At 50.3% G+C, this 19592-nt stretch overlaps 1 protein-coding gene and 1 non-coding gene across 3 annotated transcripts in view; both read right to left on the bottom strand.

Moving 5' to 3' along the window:
* Positions 1-183: 183 nt before the first annotated feature.
* On the bottom strand, positions 184-284 carry MIR8847 (microRNA mir-8847). The gene is given in 1 exon segment (NR_128796.1): positions 184-284. It is a non-coding gene; the product is annotated as a microRNA mir-8847 (primary transcript).
* Positions 285-4031: 3747 nt separating this feature from the next.
* The window catches only part of LOC482707 (solute carrier family 23 member 2-like), a 38662-nt gene continuing 23101 nt past the window's right edge, over positions 4032-19592 (bottom strand). Inside the window, exons 5-11 of one of the 2 annotated variants that reach the window (XM_038559216.1) lie at positions 14667-14848; positions 12734-12851; positions 11546-11702; positions 10565-10818; positions 5119-5283; positions 4622-4730; positions 4032-4525 (exon numbers count right to left, since the gene is read on the bottom strand). In XM_038559216.1, the coding sequence (XP_038415144.1) occupies positions 4389-4525; positions 4622-4730; positions 5119-5283; positions 10565-10818; positions 11546-11702; positions 12734-12851; positions 14667-14848 (1122 nt within the window). In that variant the 3' untranslated portion in view covers positions 4032-4388. The remainder of the gene's footprint in view (positions 4526-4621; positions 4731-5118; positions 5284-10564; positions 10819-11545; positions 11703-12733; positions 12852-14666; positions 14849-19592) is intronic. The other variant, XM_038559217.1, reaches the window with a different exon arrangement.

Here is a 19592-nt window from a genome sequence, read left to right as displayed (position 1 = left end):
GGCTGCTGCAAGGCACACACCGCTCCTCCTCTCCTCCTATTCAGGGGGTCCCTGGATGCAGCCTGGCTGAAGCCCAGGCCACGGGCCTTTCCAGAAAGGACAGGCAGGAGCTGTCCCAGAGGCACCATGACATTAGGTACTTGCAGCACACTTTGGGCTCAGGGCATAGTTCTGGTGGGCTCTGGAGAGTTCTGGAGGCCATGCACTGAACCTGCAGGCTCTGGGAGCCCAGGAATGGTGCTGCCCACCTCGGAGCCACAGGACGTCAGGGTAGAACCAGCTTCATCTGCTTCCACTGCTGATTAAGGCCCCTACGCGGAGCTCAAGCCAGGCTGCACGGTGCTCTGAGTGCTTTCTGGCGAGGTTCCTAGGCAGGCACACTGGGTGTGACAGTAGATGCTATGTGTCCACTTGACCCAGGTATTTAATTGGTCAAACACTATTCTCCATGCTTCTGTAAAGGTATCTTTAGATGAGATGAACATTTAAACCAGTAGACGTTGAGTAAATATGGAGGAATTACCCTCCAGAATAGGGGCCAGCTTCATCCAACCAGGTGAAGGATTGAATAGAACAGAAAACTGACCTCCCGCGAGGTCACCTGTGACCGCCTTCACCATCCCGGTCTGTCAGCTGACCCTGCAGAATTGAGACACTCCAGCTTCTACAATCACACGCGCCCGTTCCTTAAAATCTCGTGTGTGTCCGCACATGTATGTAGTGTGCAGGCGCGTCTGTCATGTGGACATGCACACGCGCACAGGCACCTCCCGCATCCTAGGGGCTCTGTTTCTCTAGGGGACTCTGACGCACCCACGAGTGTGCGGAGGCCGGGCTCCCTGGCCTTCCAGTCCCTCATCACAATGACGGCCGCCCCCTCCCCCGATAGCCTCCCCGGAAGAAGCCGAGGCAGGCTTAAGTGTTAGGACCCAGGCGCAGGCACCCACCTGCTCTCTGCCCCAGCGCCCACCCTGTCCCTGCACCCCCCACGGGCCCACCCCAGGACCCCCCACGGCTGCTAAGCAAGGACTGTAGCCACAGCTTGACTGTTTATAAACAACCAAACCGGGGTGGGGGGCGGGGTGGGCGTAGGGGGTAAGGGCTTTCTCCTCGGGGGTGCCCACACCTGTGCTGGGAAGGAAGGAAGGGAAAGAGGCGCCCTGGTGGCCTCAGCGCCCAGACGCCCGGTGCTCACCACCAGCCCCGGCCAGGCCACAGTCAGAAACAAGCCAGCGTGTGGGAAAGCACGAGTCAGACTTTACAGACGTGCCCGCGCTAGCAGGCAGGCCCTCGAGGAACCTGGCTCTGGCTGCACCCAGGCCCAGGCAGTCCTGGAGCGTCGGCGCGGGGGGGCCTGGTCAGAGGGGCCTCCGTGGAACCAATGCCGTGTCCTCTCGCCCACAGCCACGTGCTAGGAGTGTCCCCACCTGCACTCCGCCCCCCTGACAGCCCCTGCGGCCCACCCCGCAGGGCTCACTGGGTGGATGTATTAAAGTCCCCCCAGCTGCTGGCTGTCCGCCCCCACCTGGGCCTCTGCTGGTCCTCCTGCGTCCTGACTGACGACATCCTCCCGCATCGGCCAGAACTGCACCTGTCAGCGCAACAGCCCCCCCAGGATGGGTACAAGGGGGCGGCGGTGTAGGCATTCATCACCGAGGCTGCAACCCTGAAGCCTGCGGCCCAGCCAGCTGGACCCTCAGGTGGGTGTTAATGCTGCAGGTGGGGGGCCGATTAAAATAAGGGCCCAAGGAGGCCAGTAGGTTGAGTGAGCTCTGATCCTCTGGGGAGCCGACCTGAGCAAGCCAGAGCCTACGGCAGAGCCGGCGCACCCACTTCTGAGAAAGTGCAATTCAGGAACAGTCCATGCGACCGCGACACAGGAACGGTCCATCGGAGCGCGATGCAGGAAGGTCCAGCAGGGGGCGATGCAGGAAGGGTCCAGCAGGGGGCGACGCAGGAAGGTCCAGCAGGGGGCGACGCAGGAAGGGTCCAGCAGGGGGCGATGCAGGAAGGTCCAGCAGGGGGCGACGCAGGAAGGGTCCAGCAGGGGGCGACGCAGGAAGGTCCAGCAGGGGGCGATGCAGGAAGGGTCCAGCAGGGGGCGACGCAGGAAGGGTCCAGCAGGGGCGACGCAGGAAGGGTCCAGCAGGGGGCGACGCAGGAAGGGTCCAGCAGGGGGCGATGCAGGAAGGTCCAGCAGGGGGCGACGCAGGAAGGGTCCAGCAGGGGGCGACGCAGGAAGGTCCAGCAGGGGGCGACGCAGGAAGGGTCCAGCAGGGGGCGACGCAGGAAGGGTCCAGCAGGGGACGAGGCAGGAAGGTCCAGCAGGGGGCGACGCAGGAAGGGTCCAGCAGGGGGCGACGCAGGAAGGTCCATTAGGGCGCCCGAGCCAGGATGCGGGGCTGGAGCAGCAGGAGCTCAGAGAGGGTGCGGGGGCAACGAGGGCGTGCTCCAAACCCCCGGGCCGAGCCGGCAGGAGGGGGCGGAGGGGAGCTGCTCCTGCGGCCAAGCCCCCGCCCCGCAGGCCTCCTGCTGCTCCCGGCGCCCCAGGACCACCCAGCCGTGGGCTCTGCGGGGCTTGGGCGCCCACAGCGGCTCCCGCCTCCTGGCGCTGCGATGCTGGGACTGGGTTTTGCTGGAGAGACTGGAGCCCGCCGGCGGCCGCGGAAGGCGCCCCCGCCCGTCCCTGCGCAGCACCCAGCTGGCGGCCGCGTGGGGGACCGGGGGGCAAGGGCGCCGCGCTCCTCACAGCTTGGTGGCCCCGGCAGCCTTCGGGGTGTCTCCGCGGGAATCGGGGCACAGGCCGGCCAGCTGGCTCCCCGCCGGCGGCGCTTCCCCAGCCTCCAGCCGCGGCCAGAACGGGAGGTGCCGGGTGCGGGCGGCCGGGCCGCAGGGGAGGCAGGGGAGGCCGTACACCTGCAGGGTCGCCGCAGTCTCCTGGGGCTCCTGGACCTGGTGCCACGCCCGCAGGCCTCTCTCCTCCGGGCTCCCTGCGGGGAGGCGGCCGGTCGGGGCGGGCACTGGCGCCCTCTCGGCACCCCCCGCCCACCTGCCAGGGCCCAGCTGTCCACATCTGGACGCCCCGAGCTCCCGGCGCCGCAGGGGCACACCCTCCCTCCTCCCCTTCAACCAGCCGGTCTTTCCACGCTTAGTTTCTAGAATGCGGGTGCACTTGACACTTGGCCCAGAGAACAAATGTGGCAAATAGAGGGCCACGAGGAGGTGCTATCCTAAAGGTCCTCTCGAGAGGCCGTGGAAGGTTCAAGAAGGGAGCATTGGAAGCCATCCGTGGGCAGCCCGGGGGGCGCAGCGGTTTAGCGCCACCTTCAGCCCAGGGCGTGATCCCTGGAGTCCCGGGATCGAGTCCCGCGTCAGGCTCCCTGCATGGAGCCTGCTTCTCCCTCTGCCTGTGTCTCTGCCCTCCCCTCTCTCTGTGTGTGTCTCTCATGAATAAATAAAATCTCTAAAAAAAAGGAAAAAAGAAAGAAAGCCATCCGTGACGGCAGCCCTGCACGCCTCGCCGGACATCGTCAGCACCCAGAGACTCAGTCTTGGACCTTGGGACACGTGTTACCCTCTGTTCTCATTGTTCTCCCCCACCCCACCCCACCCCACCCCACCGCCATTAGCCTGTGAGCTTCTGAAAGGTGGTAGGCATGTCTTTCTGCTTTTTGCATTCTCAGGACATAGCACCTGGGACACAGTAAGTGTGCAAGTGTTTGATAGGTCTTTATAGAAAGAGAGAGAAGGAAGGAAGGAAGAGACAGAAAGAAAGGGAAAGGGAAAGGGAAAGGAAAAGGAAAAGGAAAAGGAAAGGAAAACGTGTTCTCTCCAACTAGACTTTGGGCTCTTAGCTGTTTTTCTTTTTGCTTCTGGTGTGTTTCTCACCTTCGGGCCCTGTTACAGCTGAACTGTATTTTGAAGCCCTAACCCTCCTACCTCAGAACATGAATATATTTAGATAGGACCTTGAAAGAGGTGATTCTGTCCAAGATGAGGTCTTTAGGGTGGTCCCAAATCTAATCTGACTGCTGTCCTTCTATGAAAGGATTAGGACACACAGAGAGACCCCAGGGATGTGCCCACACAGAAGAAAGGGCACGTGAGATCATAGCAAGAAGACGGCCATCTGCAAGCCAAGGAGAGAGGCTTCTGGAGAAACCAACCCTGCCAACACCCTGATCCCAGTCTTCTAGCCTCCAGACTATGAGAAAATACCCTTTAATTGTTTAAACCCATTGGTAATATTTTGTTATTGCAGCCCTAGAAAGCTAACCCGGGCCTGTACATCCCACCCAGACCCAGGGCCTGCTCAGGATATGCTGTGGTCAGCCCGACATGGTACTAAGGGTTAGAGGAGCAATGTGGGTGGTCCAAATGCTGACCATCTACCCAAACTGCAAGCTTACAGAGAGCAGGTGAGCCCTACCAGGGATGGTGTTGTCCAGGAAAAAGCCCAGAAATCCACCAACAAACATGCCTGTGGTCAGCAGCACCTGGATGACCTGGTCCAGTTGGAGAATCCCTAGAAGGAAGACAAATGCAACAGGAAGTCCCAGGGACCAAGGCCCCCACTGGCTCTGCCCCTGGGGTGGTCACAGTTTAGAAGACAGAGAATCACCTGTATGGAGCCTCTCGGGGTTCTTGTTCACCCAGTTGGGAATGGCAAGCCCACAGTAGATGGAGAAGCCAAAGATAAAGAGGTTCCTGGATGAGTTCATGTCCACGTACTGCAGGAGAGAGGCCCCCCAGGGCAGCCCGAGACATCAGCATCTTTACCACATAGCAATCTAACTCCCCTCCAAATGCCTCCTCCCCTCCCACTGCCACCAGAGATGGGGAGGGAGGCTGGCTTCAGAGCACCACACTCAGTGGGCATGCCAGGGCTGCATTCCCACTTGCCCCTGGGAGCTCAATGGTTTGGACAAGCCAACTCAAGCGGATGCAGTTTCTGTTTTTCAGAAGTCAGGATGCTTGGAAGCCATTGTGGTTTCTGGGACCAAGGATTCCTTCTCCTCCTCCCCTCCTCCAGCCCTATTCCCTCCATCTCAATCCCTGGGGGCTTCTTTCAAGAGATGCACTGGCTCTGGCTGTTCTCCTAAGGGTGCCTCGCCTCACCTGCAGGTTGGAAATCCCCACAGCAGTGATGACCCCAAACATCACCAGGAACATGCCTCCGATCACAGGGGTGGGGATGGTGGCAAAGGCAGCCCCGATCTTCCCAAATACGCCCATCAGGAGCAGCAAGCAGCCAGCAGCGACCATCACCATCCTGCTCCCCACCTGCAGTGCTCAGGGGGATGAGGGATGAGGAGCTTAGCACCAGCCAGGCCTCTGCCTTGTTCCACAAACAACACTCCAAGGGGGCTTGTAAGAGCAGTAAAAGTGACCCCAAAATGCACCCCCTCTGCTCCCACATGGGGCTTGGGAAAGGATGAGGGTGTAACCTTGTGTCCTGGCCTCGGTCCCATCTCTTCACTCACAGCTCTATCCCTAACTTAGACTCCAGACTCAAATGTTCCTTCTCTAAGAAGCCCTTCCAGGGTGGCAAGAAGTCTTTCTTAGGAGGCAGTGGCCCAATGCTTAAGAATAGGAATTTGAGGGCCGACCCCAGCTCTGCCTCTAACTAGCTGTGTGACTTTGGGCACGTTACTTAACCTCACCAAATATCAGCCTCCAAATTTGCCAAATGGAATTAATAATACTTCACAAACTCATTTTACAAGGCCAGCATTACCTTGATACCAAAGCCAGACAAGGACATTATAAGAAATGAAACTACAGACCAATGTTCCTAATGAATACAGAAGTTAAAAGTAAAATATTAGGAAACCAAATTCAACAGCACATCAGAAAGATCATACACCGTGACCAGGTGGGATTTATCCCTGGGACAAGGAAGCTTCAACATATACAAATAAGTGTGGTATATCACATAGATAAAATGAAAGATTAAAAACCACACAATCATCTCAATAGATGATGAAAAAGCATTAGACAAAATACAACATCTTTTCATAATAAAAGCTCTCAACAAATCAGGCATAGAAGGAGCATACTTCAACACAGTGAAGGCCATATATGACAGCAGAGATGACATGATCTTATATAGAAAACCCTAAAGACTCACCCAAGAAGCTATTGGACTCAATCAGTGGACCAGTAAAGTCACAGAATAGAAAAATCAACACATTGAATTCAGTTGCATTTCTATAAACTAATAACAAAATATCTAAAAAATACAAAAAGAAAACAATCCATTCACAATATCATCAAAAACAATGAAAAATTTAAGAATGAATTTAAATTCATTCAGAGAAATTGAAGAGGACACAAACAAATGAAAAGATATCATGTGGGAAGCCTGGGTGGCTCAGGGGTTGAGCATCTGCCTTCAGTCCAGGGCGTGATCCTGGAGTCCCGGGATCGAGTCCCACATCGGGCTCCCTGCATGGAGCCTGCTTCTCCCTCTGCCTGTGTCTCTGCCTCTCTCTGTGTGTCTCTCATGAATAAATAAAAGTAAAAAGAAAAAGAAAAAGAAAATAAAAGATATCATGTGTTCATGGATAAGATTTAATGTTGTTGATATGTCCATACTACCTAAAGCCACCCATAGATTCAGTGCAGTCCCTAACAAAATTCCAATGGCATTTTCCACAGAAATAGAAAAAAAAACCCTAAAATTTGTGTGTAAATACAAAAGACCCCAAATAGCCAAAGCAATCCCGAGAAAGAAGAGTAAAACTGAAGCCATCACACTTCTTGATTTCAAATGATACTACAAAGCTCTGGTAATTAAAAAGGTATGGTTCTGTCATAAAAATAGACACACAGACCAATAGAACAGAATTGAGAGCCCAAAAATGAACCCATGTCAATTAACATTTGACAGGGAAGCCAAGCATATTCGACAGGGCAAAGAATAGTCTCCTCAGTAAATGGGGTTGGGAAGCCCAGAGAACCACATACAGAAGAACGAAATTGAACCTCTACCTTTCACCACTCAAAAATTTAACTCAATATGGATTAAAGACTTAAATGTAAGACCTGAAACCATGAAAGTCCTAGAAGAACACATGGTGGTTGAGGGGGAATGCTGGGGTGGCTCAGTGGCTGAGTGTGTCTGCCTTTGGCTCAGGGCATGACCCTGGGGTCCTGGGATCGAGTCCCGCATTGGAGTGATTTAAAAAAGATTTTAAAATTCTTAAAAAAAGAAAGAAAGAAAGAAAGAAAACATAGGGGGAAAACCCTTGACATTGGTCTTCGCAGTTTTTTTTTGGATATGACACCAAAAGTATAAACAATAAAAGCCAAAGTAAACAAATGAGACTACATCAAACTAGAAAGCTTCTATGGAGTAAAGGGAGACAACTGACAAAATACAAAGGATACAAAGGATAAAATATTTTCAAACCATCTATCTGACAAGAGGTTGATATCCAAAATGTATAAAGAATTTATGCAACTCAGATAACAGCAACAACAACAATAATGATCAAAAAATGGGCAGAGGAACTGAATAGATATTTCTCCAAAGAAGACATCCAGATGTCCAACAGACACATGAAAAGATATTCAACATCATTCAGCAGCAGCAAAATGCAAATCAAAACTACAGTGAGATATCACATCCTGTCAGATTCAGTCATCATAAAAAAAAAAAAACAAGTGTTAGTAGAGATGTGCAGAAAAGAGAATCTTTGTGTGCTGGTGATAGGAACGTCAATTGGCACAGCCACCGTGGAAAACAGCATAGCTTTTTCTAAAAAAATTAAAAATAGAATTACCATATGATCCAGCAGTTGCTCTTGTATTTATGCAAAGAAACCAAAACACTAACTTGGAAAGGTATCTGTAACCCATGTTCATTGCAGCATTATTTACAATAGCCAAGACATGGAAACAACCTAAATGATGGATGAGTGGATAAAGAAATCTGAGATACACACATACACACACACACACACACACACACACACACAAACAATGGAATGTTACTCAGCCATAAAAAATGAAATCTTTCCATTTGCAACAACATGGATAGAACTTGAAGACATTATGCTAAGTGAAGTATGTCAGAGAAAGACAAATATCATATGGTACCTTCATGTGTGGAGTCTAAATAAGCTAAAATCAGGGCACCTGGGTGGCTCAGTTGGTTAAGTGTCCAACTCTTGATTTTGGCTCAGGTCATGATCTCAGGGTCCTGAAATCGAGTCCCACATCAGGCTCCACACTGGGCATGGAGTCTGCTTAAGATTCTCTCACTCTGGGATCCCTGGGTGGCGCAGCGGTTTAGCGCCTGCCCTTTGGCCCAGGGCGCGATCCCGGAGAACCCCGGATCGAATCCCATGTCGGGCTCCCGGTGCATGGAGCCTGCTTCTCTCTCTTCCTGTGTCTCTGCCTCTCTCTCTCTGTGTGACTATCATAAATAAATTTAAAAAAAAAAGATTCTCTCACTCCTTCTGCTCTCCCCAGCCCTGCTCACGCATGTGTGCTCTCTCTTACAGAAATAAAATAAAATAGATTTTTTTAAAAAGTTAAAAAGCTAAATTCACAGAATTAGAGTGGTGGTTACCAGAGTCCTCAGGGTGAAAAAAAACGGGAGATGTTCCTCAAAGAGTACAAACTTCAGTTGGAAGATGAGTAAGTTCTGGGGATCTACTGTACGATATTGTGATTATAGTTAACCATGTCGAATTACACACTTGAAACCAGCAGAGTAAGATCTTAAATGTTCTCGCCGCAAAAAAACCAGAAATGGTAATTATGTGGCGTGATGGGAGTGTTAGCTCATGGTGATCATCACACTGCCAAATGGAAGTGAATCAAATAAACACACCGTACAGCTTAGGCCTACACAATGCTGTGTGTCAAGTATACCTTGGTAAAGCTGTGCGGGAGGAGATGGGAAGGAAAATCCATGTGTCTGGAGTGTAGGCAGATGGAAAGACACGTGGAAGGTAGATGAAGAGCAAGCCAAGGGCCCCATCATAAAGGGCTTCAGGGGCCACAGAGAGGAGCTGGGATAAAATCCAAAGACAAGGCATAAAAAAAAATGTGGTATTTTGTTTATATACAACAAATATATGGAATGGAATATTATTGGACTGTCTGGGGATGGTCCTGGACATTGTGCTAAGTGGGATAAACCAGTTGCAAAAAGACAAATACTGTATGACTGCACTTGTGTGAAGTACCCAGTGTAGTCAAATGAGAGGGAACAGACACTAGGATGCTGACTGGCAAGTGCTGGGGAGGGAGGGGAGTAAGGAATTGCTTAATTGGTATTAGGTTTCAGTTTTTATGTTGTGTGTCTTTAACCACAATTAAAAGTATTTTTTAAGATTTTTAAAAGATTTTATTTATTTTTTAAGATTTTATTTATTTATTAATGAGAGATAGAGAGAGAGAGGCAGAGAGAGAAGTAGGCTCCACGCAGGGAGCCCGACGTGGGACTCGATCCCAGGTCTCCAGGATCACACCCTGGGCTGAAGGTGGGTGTCAAACTGCTGAGCCACCCGGGTGTCCTAATTTATTTATTTATGAGGGGGGGGGGAGGAGAGAGAGAGAGAGAGAGCACGAGCATGGGGAGAGGCAAAGGGAGAGGGAGAAGCAGACGCCCCGCTGGGCAGGGAACCCTATGCGGGGCTCGATCCCAGGACCCTGAGATCATGACCTGAGCCCAAGGCAGACGCTTCACCGACTGAGCCCCCCAAGTGCCCAGAAGTACTTTTTAAGGTATTTTTAGGGGATCCCTGGGGGCCTCAGTGGTTTAACACCTGCCTTTGGCCTGGGGTGTGACCCTGGAGTGCTCCCTGCATGGAGTCCCGTGTCAGGCTCCCTGCATGGAGCCTGCTTCTCCTTCTGCCTGTGTCTTTGCCTCTCTCTCTCTATATATATATCTATCATGAATAAATAAATAAAATCTTTTAAAAAATAAAAAATAAAGTATTTTTAAAAAGATACTCTAGGGGATCCCTGGGTGGTTCAGCGGTTTGGCACCTGCCTTTGGCCCAGGGCACGATCCTGGAGTCCCGGGATCGAGTCCCACGTCGGGCTCCCTGCATGGAGCCTGCTTCTCCCTCCTCCTGTGTCTCTGCCTCTCTCTCTCTCTCTCTCTCTCTCTCTCTCTCTCATAAATAAATAAATAAATCTTAAAAAAAATACTCTAGTGTCAACAACTGAAGTCCATTAATACTGCGGCAAAGTAGCAGAGTCCACCCTTGCTTATTTCCCTTTCCAGCCTAGGAGCTGATTTATTTAAACGTCTCCATGACAAGACACATGGTAAGAACTTATCACATCAAAATAAGGTCTTGGGGTTTGTTTATAATCCTCATAAGGAACAAGAAACAAAGGCCCCGATCCAAGCTAAAGGGAAACACAGCCCAGGCAACATGTTTATTTTAGCTCCCGAGACCCGGGTCCAGATCAAGGGAACAACACATCTGAGCCGTGTGAGGCCAGTAGTGCGTGTTGGTCTGTTGCAGCAATAGTAAGGGGCCAAGGGTTTGGTGACAGATGCGGGTGCCCGGCCCGAGGTCGGTGTCCGCGGCCTTACCCTGGTGATGCCCAGTGCCCCGATGTTCTCGCTGTAGGAGGTGGTGCCATTCCCGGTCCCCCAGGCCCCTGCCAGCAGACAGCCAAGGCCCTCGATGCCAATGCCACGGTTGACAGCATGCCTTGGAGGCGGGGGGGCCCCCACCAGCCGGGCACAGGCGTAGTAGTCGCCTACTGACTCCACCATGGAGGAAATCACCCCTGCGATGATCCCAAAGACCCCAGCCAGGCTGATGGTGGGGACACCCCACTGTCCTGAAAGAGCAGTGCAGAGGGAATGTTCATCCGGAAGCCACTGGGTTGCTGAACCCCAAATAATTCCTTTGCCAGAGGGGTCCTGGGAAGGCTTTAAAGACCAGGCACTGTGTCTCCCAAACACACAAGCGTGCGGGGGCACCGTTCGCAAGGACAGACGCCCCGTGGAAGCAGAGATTCTTACCCAGGGCGGCACGAGCTCCCGGGCTGGGGGCCGGGCCAGCCCTGCCTGGACCCTGGTTATTAATCCACCAGAGGTGAGAAGCGCTGGGTAGGGCAAACAGCAGTGAGCCAAGAGCCAAGGAATGGCCTTGATCTCATCTGCCCAGAGGTGTTCTAATTCAGCCCGAAGCTCCCCTGGGTAGAATCGGCTAACCCAGGAAGGGTCCCCAGGAGACCCTTGGGTCTGGGGGTCTGGCTAGGAGGCTGAGACCTCTCTCATCTGCCCACTCTCAGGCCATCGGGGATGAGAGGGATGAGAGGAAGGTCCAGGACTGGGAGCCTGCGGGTCAACGCCCCCAGAGGATTCTTAGGACAACCCAAGGGTCTCCTCCTTCTCCCGGGGTGGGGGGGGGGGCGCATGTGGACCCCCTAGGGCCTGTTTCTCCTTGTCAGGTCTTTGGGAGGAGATCCATCCCCTGGCCCTGTTCATTCAGTGCCCTGGACCCCACAGACAGTCCTGGGGAATACATGTCCCAGGCCAAAAAGGGCCCTGTCTTCTCATTACCTGGGTAAGGGAAGCGAAACCAGGGAGCCTGGCTCAGGACATTGCCTTTGGTGTCCGTGCGGCTCAGATGCCCATAGGCCGTGGGGGCAGTGGGAAGGGCGTTGGTGATTGTGAGCACGAAGCAGAGAAGCCACGAGAGGCAGAGCGCCAGCAGCACCTGCAGAGGGAACCCCTTCACTACCCAGCCTAGAGCCCCAGCTCCTGCCAACACTTCCCAGAGGTGCTGGGCCAGAGAAGGAGGTCAGGGAAGCTCCCAGAAATGAGGAAATGCTGGGCCACTGGCCCTTCCAAGGACAACAATCGGTGGCCCAATTAGCACATTGAAGAAATGCAGACAATAAACTATGGAAAAACCTTGTGTTAAATAGAGGCAGAAAGGTCTAGCACAATAGGCACAGCCTGGGTCAGAAGGACTACTGTCTGTCTCCCTTTCCACCGTGCTGGTCATGTGACTTTGGGTCAAACTCCCCCAGCCTCAGTTTCCTCGTCTGTACAGTGGAATCACAATCACTGCTCTGATATTTAACCTCTGGCAGCAGAGCCCCAGAAAGGTATATTTTTCTCAATGTCCCCAAGTGATGCTTATGCACCCAGAATGGTTGAGCCACCGGCCCGCAGCGCGGGGAGAGGTCAGTGAAATGTGGAAGTATCTTTTTACAACGTGAAATGTAGTCCACAGTTAAATCCCACCTGAAAACACATTGTGTGACTGGTAGCCACACGGACTTAACACCGTGATGCAAATCCAGCAGAGGAGCGTCTGAAAGTGAAGTACCAGCCTCATCGTGAGGGATCTGGATTGCCCACGAGCCCCCGAGATCCAGATCTGCGCAACTTGGTCCTTAGCTTTGTATAACTAGCTGTGAGCCTTGCTATGGGGACAGCCCCAATTGTGTGACAAGGCTGTCCCACACTGGTGCCCAGAGCAGCGACCTAGGGCAGCGACCTGCTCCGGGGAGAGAAGATCTGTGGAATGAGGGGGATGGCATGCCACCAGCAGCCAGGGAGCCTTCCCACGAGGCCTCCTCCCAGCCTCCTTCTACAGCGCATGAATGGAGGCCAGGGAGGAGAGGCCCCTGCCCACGGGGAAGCATTGGCTCTGGAGAACCTTCTGGGAGTGCCAGAGGCTGCCCCTTACCCTCCAGGCGAGTCCACTAAGAATGGAAGAGGGCAGGGAGTGCTTCTTACCGGGAAGACCTGAAACAGGTGGAATTTAGATGTATGACACTTCTTCCCTCCATAAACGGGCACAGGTATGCCGACGTTTTTTAGGTACTGAGAAAACAGCACGATGAGGAAGATGGTCCTGAAACAGAAACAAGCCACACCCTGCCTGGCAAGCTGGCGCTTGTCCTGAGCAAGTGTCCAGGAAGCCGAGCCCCCACACATCTCGGGGGGCAGGCTGCAGGGGCCGCACCAGCAGAGTTCCCATGAGGCAGGCCCCATCCCTGAAAAGGTGGGCTGTTCCCTTTCAGAGCTGCTGGGGGCTGGAGAGAAATACGGGGAAGGGGGCCATCATTCCCTGGAGTGGGGTTGGGGGATGATTTTTTATTTTTTAATTTTCAAAATGCATTGTTTATTGGTAAGAAATAGACTTCTAAATAGATGCAAAAGCACACAGGTGTTTTGCTCAACTATGTGATTTTTGTCTCCGTTTAAAGAACTTTTCTCCATATATGTTTCAAGATGACTTAAACATCTTAAGGAAACTTAAATGCCCTGCGCTCGGCTGTTGTGGTCAGGACATCTCCCACCACTGAAATTAAAACACTTTATTTCATTAAAAAACAAAAAAACAAAAAAACAAAAAACAACAATATATTAGACCCATACTCATCAAAAATGCTGTGAGGCCAAAACAAAAACCTTTCTAGAATGAAGGTAACTCTTACTAAAGTAATTCTCTTAGATTTTAAATGCAGTATTACTAGTTCTATAAATATTTAATGTTCTTAATCCAATAACAGTTTTTAGGGAAAAAACTATCCAATATACAAAAACTGAATACGTTCATTTTTTAAAAGGTAAGAGGAAGGTACCCCGAAAAGAGATGCCATCTCAATGGTGGAGATGCAATCAGAGCTGACTAGATTTGTAAGTGTAAATTTAGTACACTAAAGGGAAGAGAACCTCCACGGGCATCAGGGTCGGTCAAAGGGCAGGTCTCCCGTCTAGCGGCCGCCTCAGACAGTCCCTTTTGGGAGGGACCACCATCCAAGAGGTTGGCCAGGATGGAAGAGAAGCTGCCCCATGGTGCACCGGTTTAGCACTGCCTGCAGCCCAGGGTGTGATCCTGAAGACCCAGGATTGAGTCCCACATCAGGCTCCTTGCGTGGAGCCCGCTTCTCCCTCTGCCTGTGTCTCTGCCTCTGTGTGTGTGTGTGTGTGTGTGTGTGTCTCATGAATAAATAAATAAAATCTTCAAAAATAAAATAAAATAAAAGTGGGCAACATGGCAATGGTCCTGCAGGTGGAGTCGGTGAAGCCAGAGTCGGAGACTGTCTTCCGTCCCAGGTCATTCTGCACGTCCCTGTGGTCAGCCCCTCGCAGCAGCACGGATGAGCGTGCCCAGGGCCATCCCCAAGTCCCTTCAAAGCTCTGTGGAAATGCCCAAGGCCTCTTTCCCATAAAGAATTCCAGAGCCTCCCAGTTGGCTGTAATCAGCCCCCTGCCCCAAACATACACTTGAGCATCCTCTGATTCTCATCACCGTCTCCTGGTGTCATAGCTCCTGGGACCGAGGCTCAGCCCCGTCCTACACTGTGAGATCACTGAGAGCTGGGGCCATGGCTTTGCATCCCTTCCCGGGTGCCGGAGGTAACAACCATTAGCTCCACGGAAACCTAGCAGGCGGACGACCAGCGCTAGCAATACTCGGTGAGCTCTGCGCTGTTTTCTCACGCTCTGCCTGTGGTTAACTCCTGGGCTTTGAGGACTCATAATGTGCTCAGTAGGGGTGATAATGAATGGCAGCCCTTCCATTGCTTGTCAAGGCATCACAATGCTCATGAAAGCATCCGTAAACCACACAGTTAGCTAGAACCCTGAGCACGCTCTTCTTGCTGAGTAATCTCCCTCCAGAAGGAACCGAGATGCTACTCCGTCCTCAGAAAGTACTTACGTGGCAGCGACCCCCCAGTGGACCCCAGCACTGTCACCCGCAGAATCAAAGAGAGGCAGGGCCACCAAGGTGATGGTCGGAGTGATGGTCAGGGGGCCGATGAAGCGCATGAGAAACCCAATGAGGCCAGAGAATCCCACCAGCATCTGGACACAGGAAGCGACCATGATGGCGCCCTGCAGCTGGGGACAGAAGGGACAGCTCAGGCGCCTCGAGGCCGGCAGAGACCGTGGCCTCAGCCCAGCCGGCCAGCACGGCAGACCTAGCTGAGGCGGCCGCCTCTCCGCCTGCCCGACCCACAATTCCCCAGTGCAGTCAAAGCTAAACTCCAGGGGAACCGAGGCAAGGAGAGGCCTGCTCTGGGTCCTCTCCCCAGCTCTGGATTTCCAATTCCCTGGTGGACATTTGCACTTCATTTGAAGGGTTTCAGGAAATTGCCTCCAGAAGTGAGTATTGGTCATGGAGAGGATGAGGACGACTACCATCACTCCGAAGCGGGTTAAATCTCTTGCTACTTCATATTGGCGTGCTCCCACTTTCTCTTGCAAGGGTTGGCATTTTTTTTTTCTGTAAAGGACCAGATAGTGAATATTTCAGGCTTGATGGGCCATATGGGCTCTGTCGAAACTTTTCCAGACGAGATGTGAACAAGTGAGCCTAGCTGTGCTCCACCGAAATTTCATGTGTAGATACTGAAATTAGAATTTCACATAATTCTGACACATCGTGAGTAGTACTCTTCTTCTTTTTCAACCATTTAAAATGGAAAATCATTCTTACCCTGTGAGCTATATCAAAACGAGCAGCAGGCCAGATCTGGTCCATGGACTATAGTTTGCCAACCCCTGATCCACTGGACCGATGCAATTTGCTTAAAGTCTAACTTTTCCTCTTTTGGTTTGGATGTTATACATTCCGCTTTATCCTTCCTAACTTTCCTTGTTTTAAAGTCTGTTCTTGGGATGCCTGGGTGGCTCAGTGGTTGAGTGCCTGCCTTCGGCTCAGGGCATGATCCTGGAGTCCCGGGATCCAGTCCCCCATCGGGCTTCCTGCAGGGAGCCTGCTTCCCCCTCTGCCTGTGTCTCTGCCTCTCTCTGTGTCTCTCATGAAAAAATAAATAAAATCTTAAAAATAAATAAATAAGATCTGGTCTTTCTGAAAGTAATAGGGCAACTTCTACTTTGCTTTGATTAGTGTTAGCATGATATATTTTTTTGCCATCCATTTACTTTCGATCTCTACATGTCTATATATTTAAGGAAGGTTTCTTATAGATGACATATAGTTAGACTGCATTCTCTGTCATTTAATTGGTACATTTAATCCACTGACATTCAAAGTGATTATTTTTTTAAGGATTTTATTTATTTATTCATAGAGACACAGAGAGAAAGAGAGAGAGAGAGAGACTCGTGGGACTCGATCCTAGGTCTCCAGGATCACACCTCAGGCTGTAGGCGGCGCCAAACCGCTGCGCCACTGGGGCTGCCCTCAAAGTGATTATTGATACCACTTAGTGATAATTGGGTTGATACCAACTATGCCTATTACTGTTTTCTATTTGTTGACCTTGTTCTTTGTCCCTATTTTTGTCTTCCACTCTCGTTGTGGTTTTATTTTATTTATTCATGAGAGACAGAGAGAGAGAGGCAGAGACATAGGCAGAGGGAGAAGCAGACTCCATGCAGGGAGTCCGACGTGGGACTTAATCCCAGGACCCCGGGATCACGTCCTGAGCCACCCAGGTGTCTCTCTTTTTGTGGTTTTAATTGACCGTTTCATCTGGTTCCATTGTTTTCCATTCTTGACATGTTTGTCTTTCTTTCTTTCTTTCTTTCTTTCTTTCTTTCTTTCTTTCTTTCTTTCTTTCTTTCTTTCTTTCTTTCTTTCTTTCTTTCTTATTCTTTCTTTCTTCTTTCTTTTCTTTCACTTTTTTGAGTTGCCCTAGAGTTTACAACATACCAAGTCCACTTTCAAAGAACACTGTGCCAGTTCATGAGTAGGGTGAGTACCTTGTAGTAATAAAATAATCTTAATCCATCCTTCTCATCCTTTATATCATTGCTTTATATGATCCTTTATATCATTTCACTTATATCTAAGGACATAATTGGTCCAAGGTGTTGAAAACTGAACTTGCCTTCCCTTCCTGGTTTTTTATTTTTTCTGCTACCACCATGTCCTTAAAATAGAACCACCGTTCACTTTCACTTCTCCATTACTTATAGCCTAGCAAGTAAAAACCTTCCTATTGGTCCTATATTTGTGTCACTTTCACTGGTGGCTAGTATAGGGACATACAGTTGGTGTGCTGGCCACCAGTGATTTCAATCCCTGACATGTATGTGGACAAATATAACTCAGATAAACACGGGGTATCTACCTTAAATTCCCATAGGCTGGCTTGGAGAAATCAACCAATCAATCTAATTAATGAAATGAAGTTGCAATTTGAAAGAACTTTCTCTGGCTTACAGCACTGGTGAAGAACATTGGGCCAGCAGGTGGAGCTCAACTATCATAGATAAGGCTCTGGATTTGGCTCACTGTGTTGGACTCTTGGAGGCTATGTGGGGAAAAATAGTGGAGACTATTGTCTTAGGGACAAAGGAATCCCTACCCTGGGCCCTGGGTCTCAGAGCAGGAGTTGGCAAACTTTTTCTGTAAAAAGCTAGATGGTAACTACTTTAGGTTTTGTGAGCTATGTGTGGTTTCTATCGCATATTCTTTTTAAGAACAGCCTTTGAAACAAACATTCTTAGTTTGTGAGCAGTTAAAAAACAAAAAAAAAAAAAAAAAAAAAAAAACAGACCTCAGGCTGGATTTGATCCGTAGTTTTCATACTCCTGCTTTAAAAGGACTCCATATATCATAAACACAAAAATAAACAATAAAGATATCAAAGAAAATACGGTGTCTCTGACATTTGGGATCCCATGTTTAATGCAGGTACAGCATGACCCATATCCCTAAACACCTCCCTCACTATTAATACTTGTTCAAGCCCTAGGGAAATTATTTTCCGAACTCTTGCCCAGTGTCCTCAAAACACAAGGTAACTGGTTCTGAACATGGTGAAGGTTGGTGAGTTGTGCCATGGTATTGCTGGAGGCAGGTGCTTCATTAGGACACAGGAAAGATTTGAGCCAAAATGCTTCGGTAGGAGAAGAGACAAACTAACTTATCAGATCTTTCTTCTTGGATAGTAGGAAAGCAAGAGATTCTTGCAGAAGAAATTCCAGTGCTCAGCAGGTCTGCGTGGAAGGGAAATCCTGCCCTGGCATCTAGCAGAGCCAGGTAAAGAAACCCCACTTCTTGTGTTTTGCTTGATTTTAATTTGGATTTTTTTTTATTTTTACATTTTTTAATTTAAATTCAATTTGCCAACATATATGTTGAGTACCCAGTGCTCATCCCATCAAGTGCCCTCCTTAGTGCCTGTCACCCAGTTATGCCATCCCCCCAACCAACTCCCCTTCTGCAACCCTTTGTATGTTTCCCAGAGTTACAAGTCTCTCATGGTTGGTCTCCCTCTCTAATTTTTCCCCACCCAGTTCCCCTCCCTTCCCTTATAATCCTGTTCACTATTTCTTATATTCCACATGAGTGAAACCATATGATGATTGTCCTTCTCCGATTGACTTACTTCACTCAGCATAATACCCTCCAGTTCCATCCACGTCGAAGCAAATGGTGGATATTTGTCTTTTCTGATGTCTGAGAAAATTTGGATTTAATGAAGCCAAATATAGGCTCCCTGGGGGACAGCAGAAACAAACAAATAAACAAACACCCACAAGCCACATGTGTTCTGTGATTCATTCTGTTGATGGTATCGTGAAACTAGGCTTCCCTGAAGAAGTACAGCCTCATTTGGAGAAGGTGGTACAACACACAGCATCCCGAGATCGGCCACTCTACCTGGCAAAAATCCAGGGCCCGCCAGCTTGACAAGTGACATTCTTAGGAATGTCTTAGTCTAGAGCTATATGGTATTGTTCTTTAATGATTAAAGAGCCTGGTTAACACGGGGTCCACTCTGAGACAAAAAGGAAGCAGATGGATCAGATTTCAGAAGTACACGCACTTTTGGCCTGTCCCAGCATAGGTATGTGTAAAAAGGCTGCTTTAGAAAAGGAAGAACAGCAGAGGGTTGGGCTGAAACTCACAGGTCATGGCCTTCACAGCCCCGCTACCTGATTTATGGGAAGCGAAGGTGGTAGAGTCTGTGCTGAATGAGGACCCACCCTGGTGGAAGCCAGTGCTCCGGCTCTGCTGAGGCTGTGCTCCGGAGCAGCTACTCCACCCCTTTCCCCTTGACAGACCATCACTAACTAGTCTGCACTGAATTAGACCACTAGTGAGTAGCACCCAGTAACTCCAGGATCAGAGACCCCAATCATGTTCTTGCGTGAGACCAGAAAGACATTCAAGTAAAGAAGGACAGATCAACAAAATCTGCTGATTAAAGGAAAGAATTGTAGTCAGGCAGAGAAAAGGAAGGGACACAGGAGGGGTTCATAGGATTCATGGGCAAATGACAGTCCCCACCTCCCCTGGGCCAGACACTACCTCACAAGATGACCTAACGCTGGCAACAAAGATTTGAGTTTCACCATGTGAGTCCCTGGATTCAGAAAGCAGTAGTTGGAGCTTGGCTAAAGGTGCTGCTTGCGCAACTGAGGGAGGTTGATGCTGGAAGAGCATATGACGCTTCCCCAGAGAAACCTTGATGGAAGAAGTAAAGCAGATCTAAATCCAGCCAATGGGCCGAGTCATGCGTGAGATGGCTGACTATGCACACATAAATGCCCGGGGCTACCCCCGTATAATTCCACGGGTCCTTGGGCGGTGGCCAATGATCAGCAGTTTGGTCTAGGAAGAGGATAATAGGGCTCTAATGAAATTTTTCTTCTGTGGGACAGG

This window comes from Canis lupus, chromosome 16, assembly GCF_011100685.1.
Source record: "Canis lupus familiaris isolate Mischka breed German Shepherd chromosome 16, alternate assembly UU_Cfam_GSD_1.0, whole genome shotgun sequence".
In the NCBI taxonomy this organism is placed as follows: domain Eukaryota; kingdom Metazoa; phylum Chordata; class Mammalia; order Carnivora; family Canidae; genus Canis; species Canis lupus.
The sequence above is the reverse complement of the archived record's forward strand: the minus strand, read 5'-3'. Positions and strand labels throughout refer to the sequence as shown.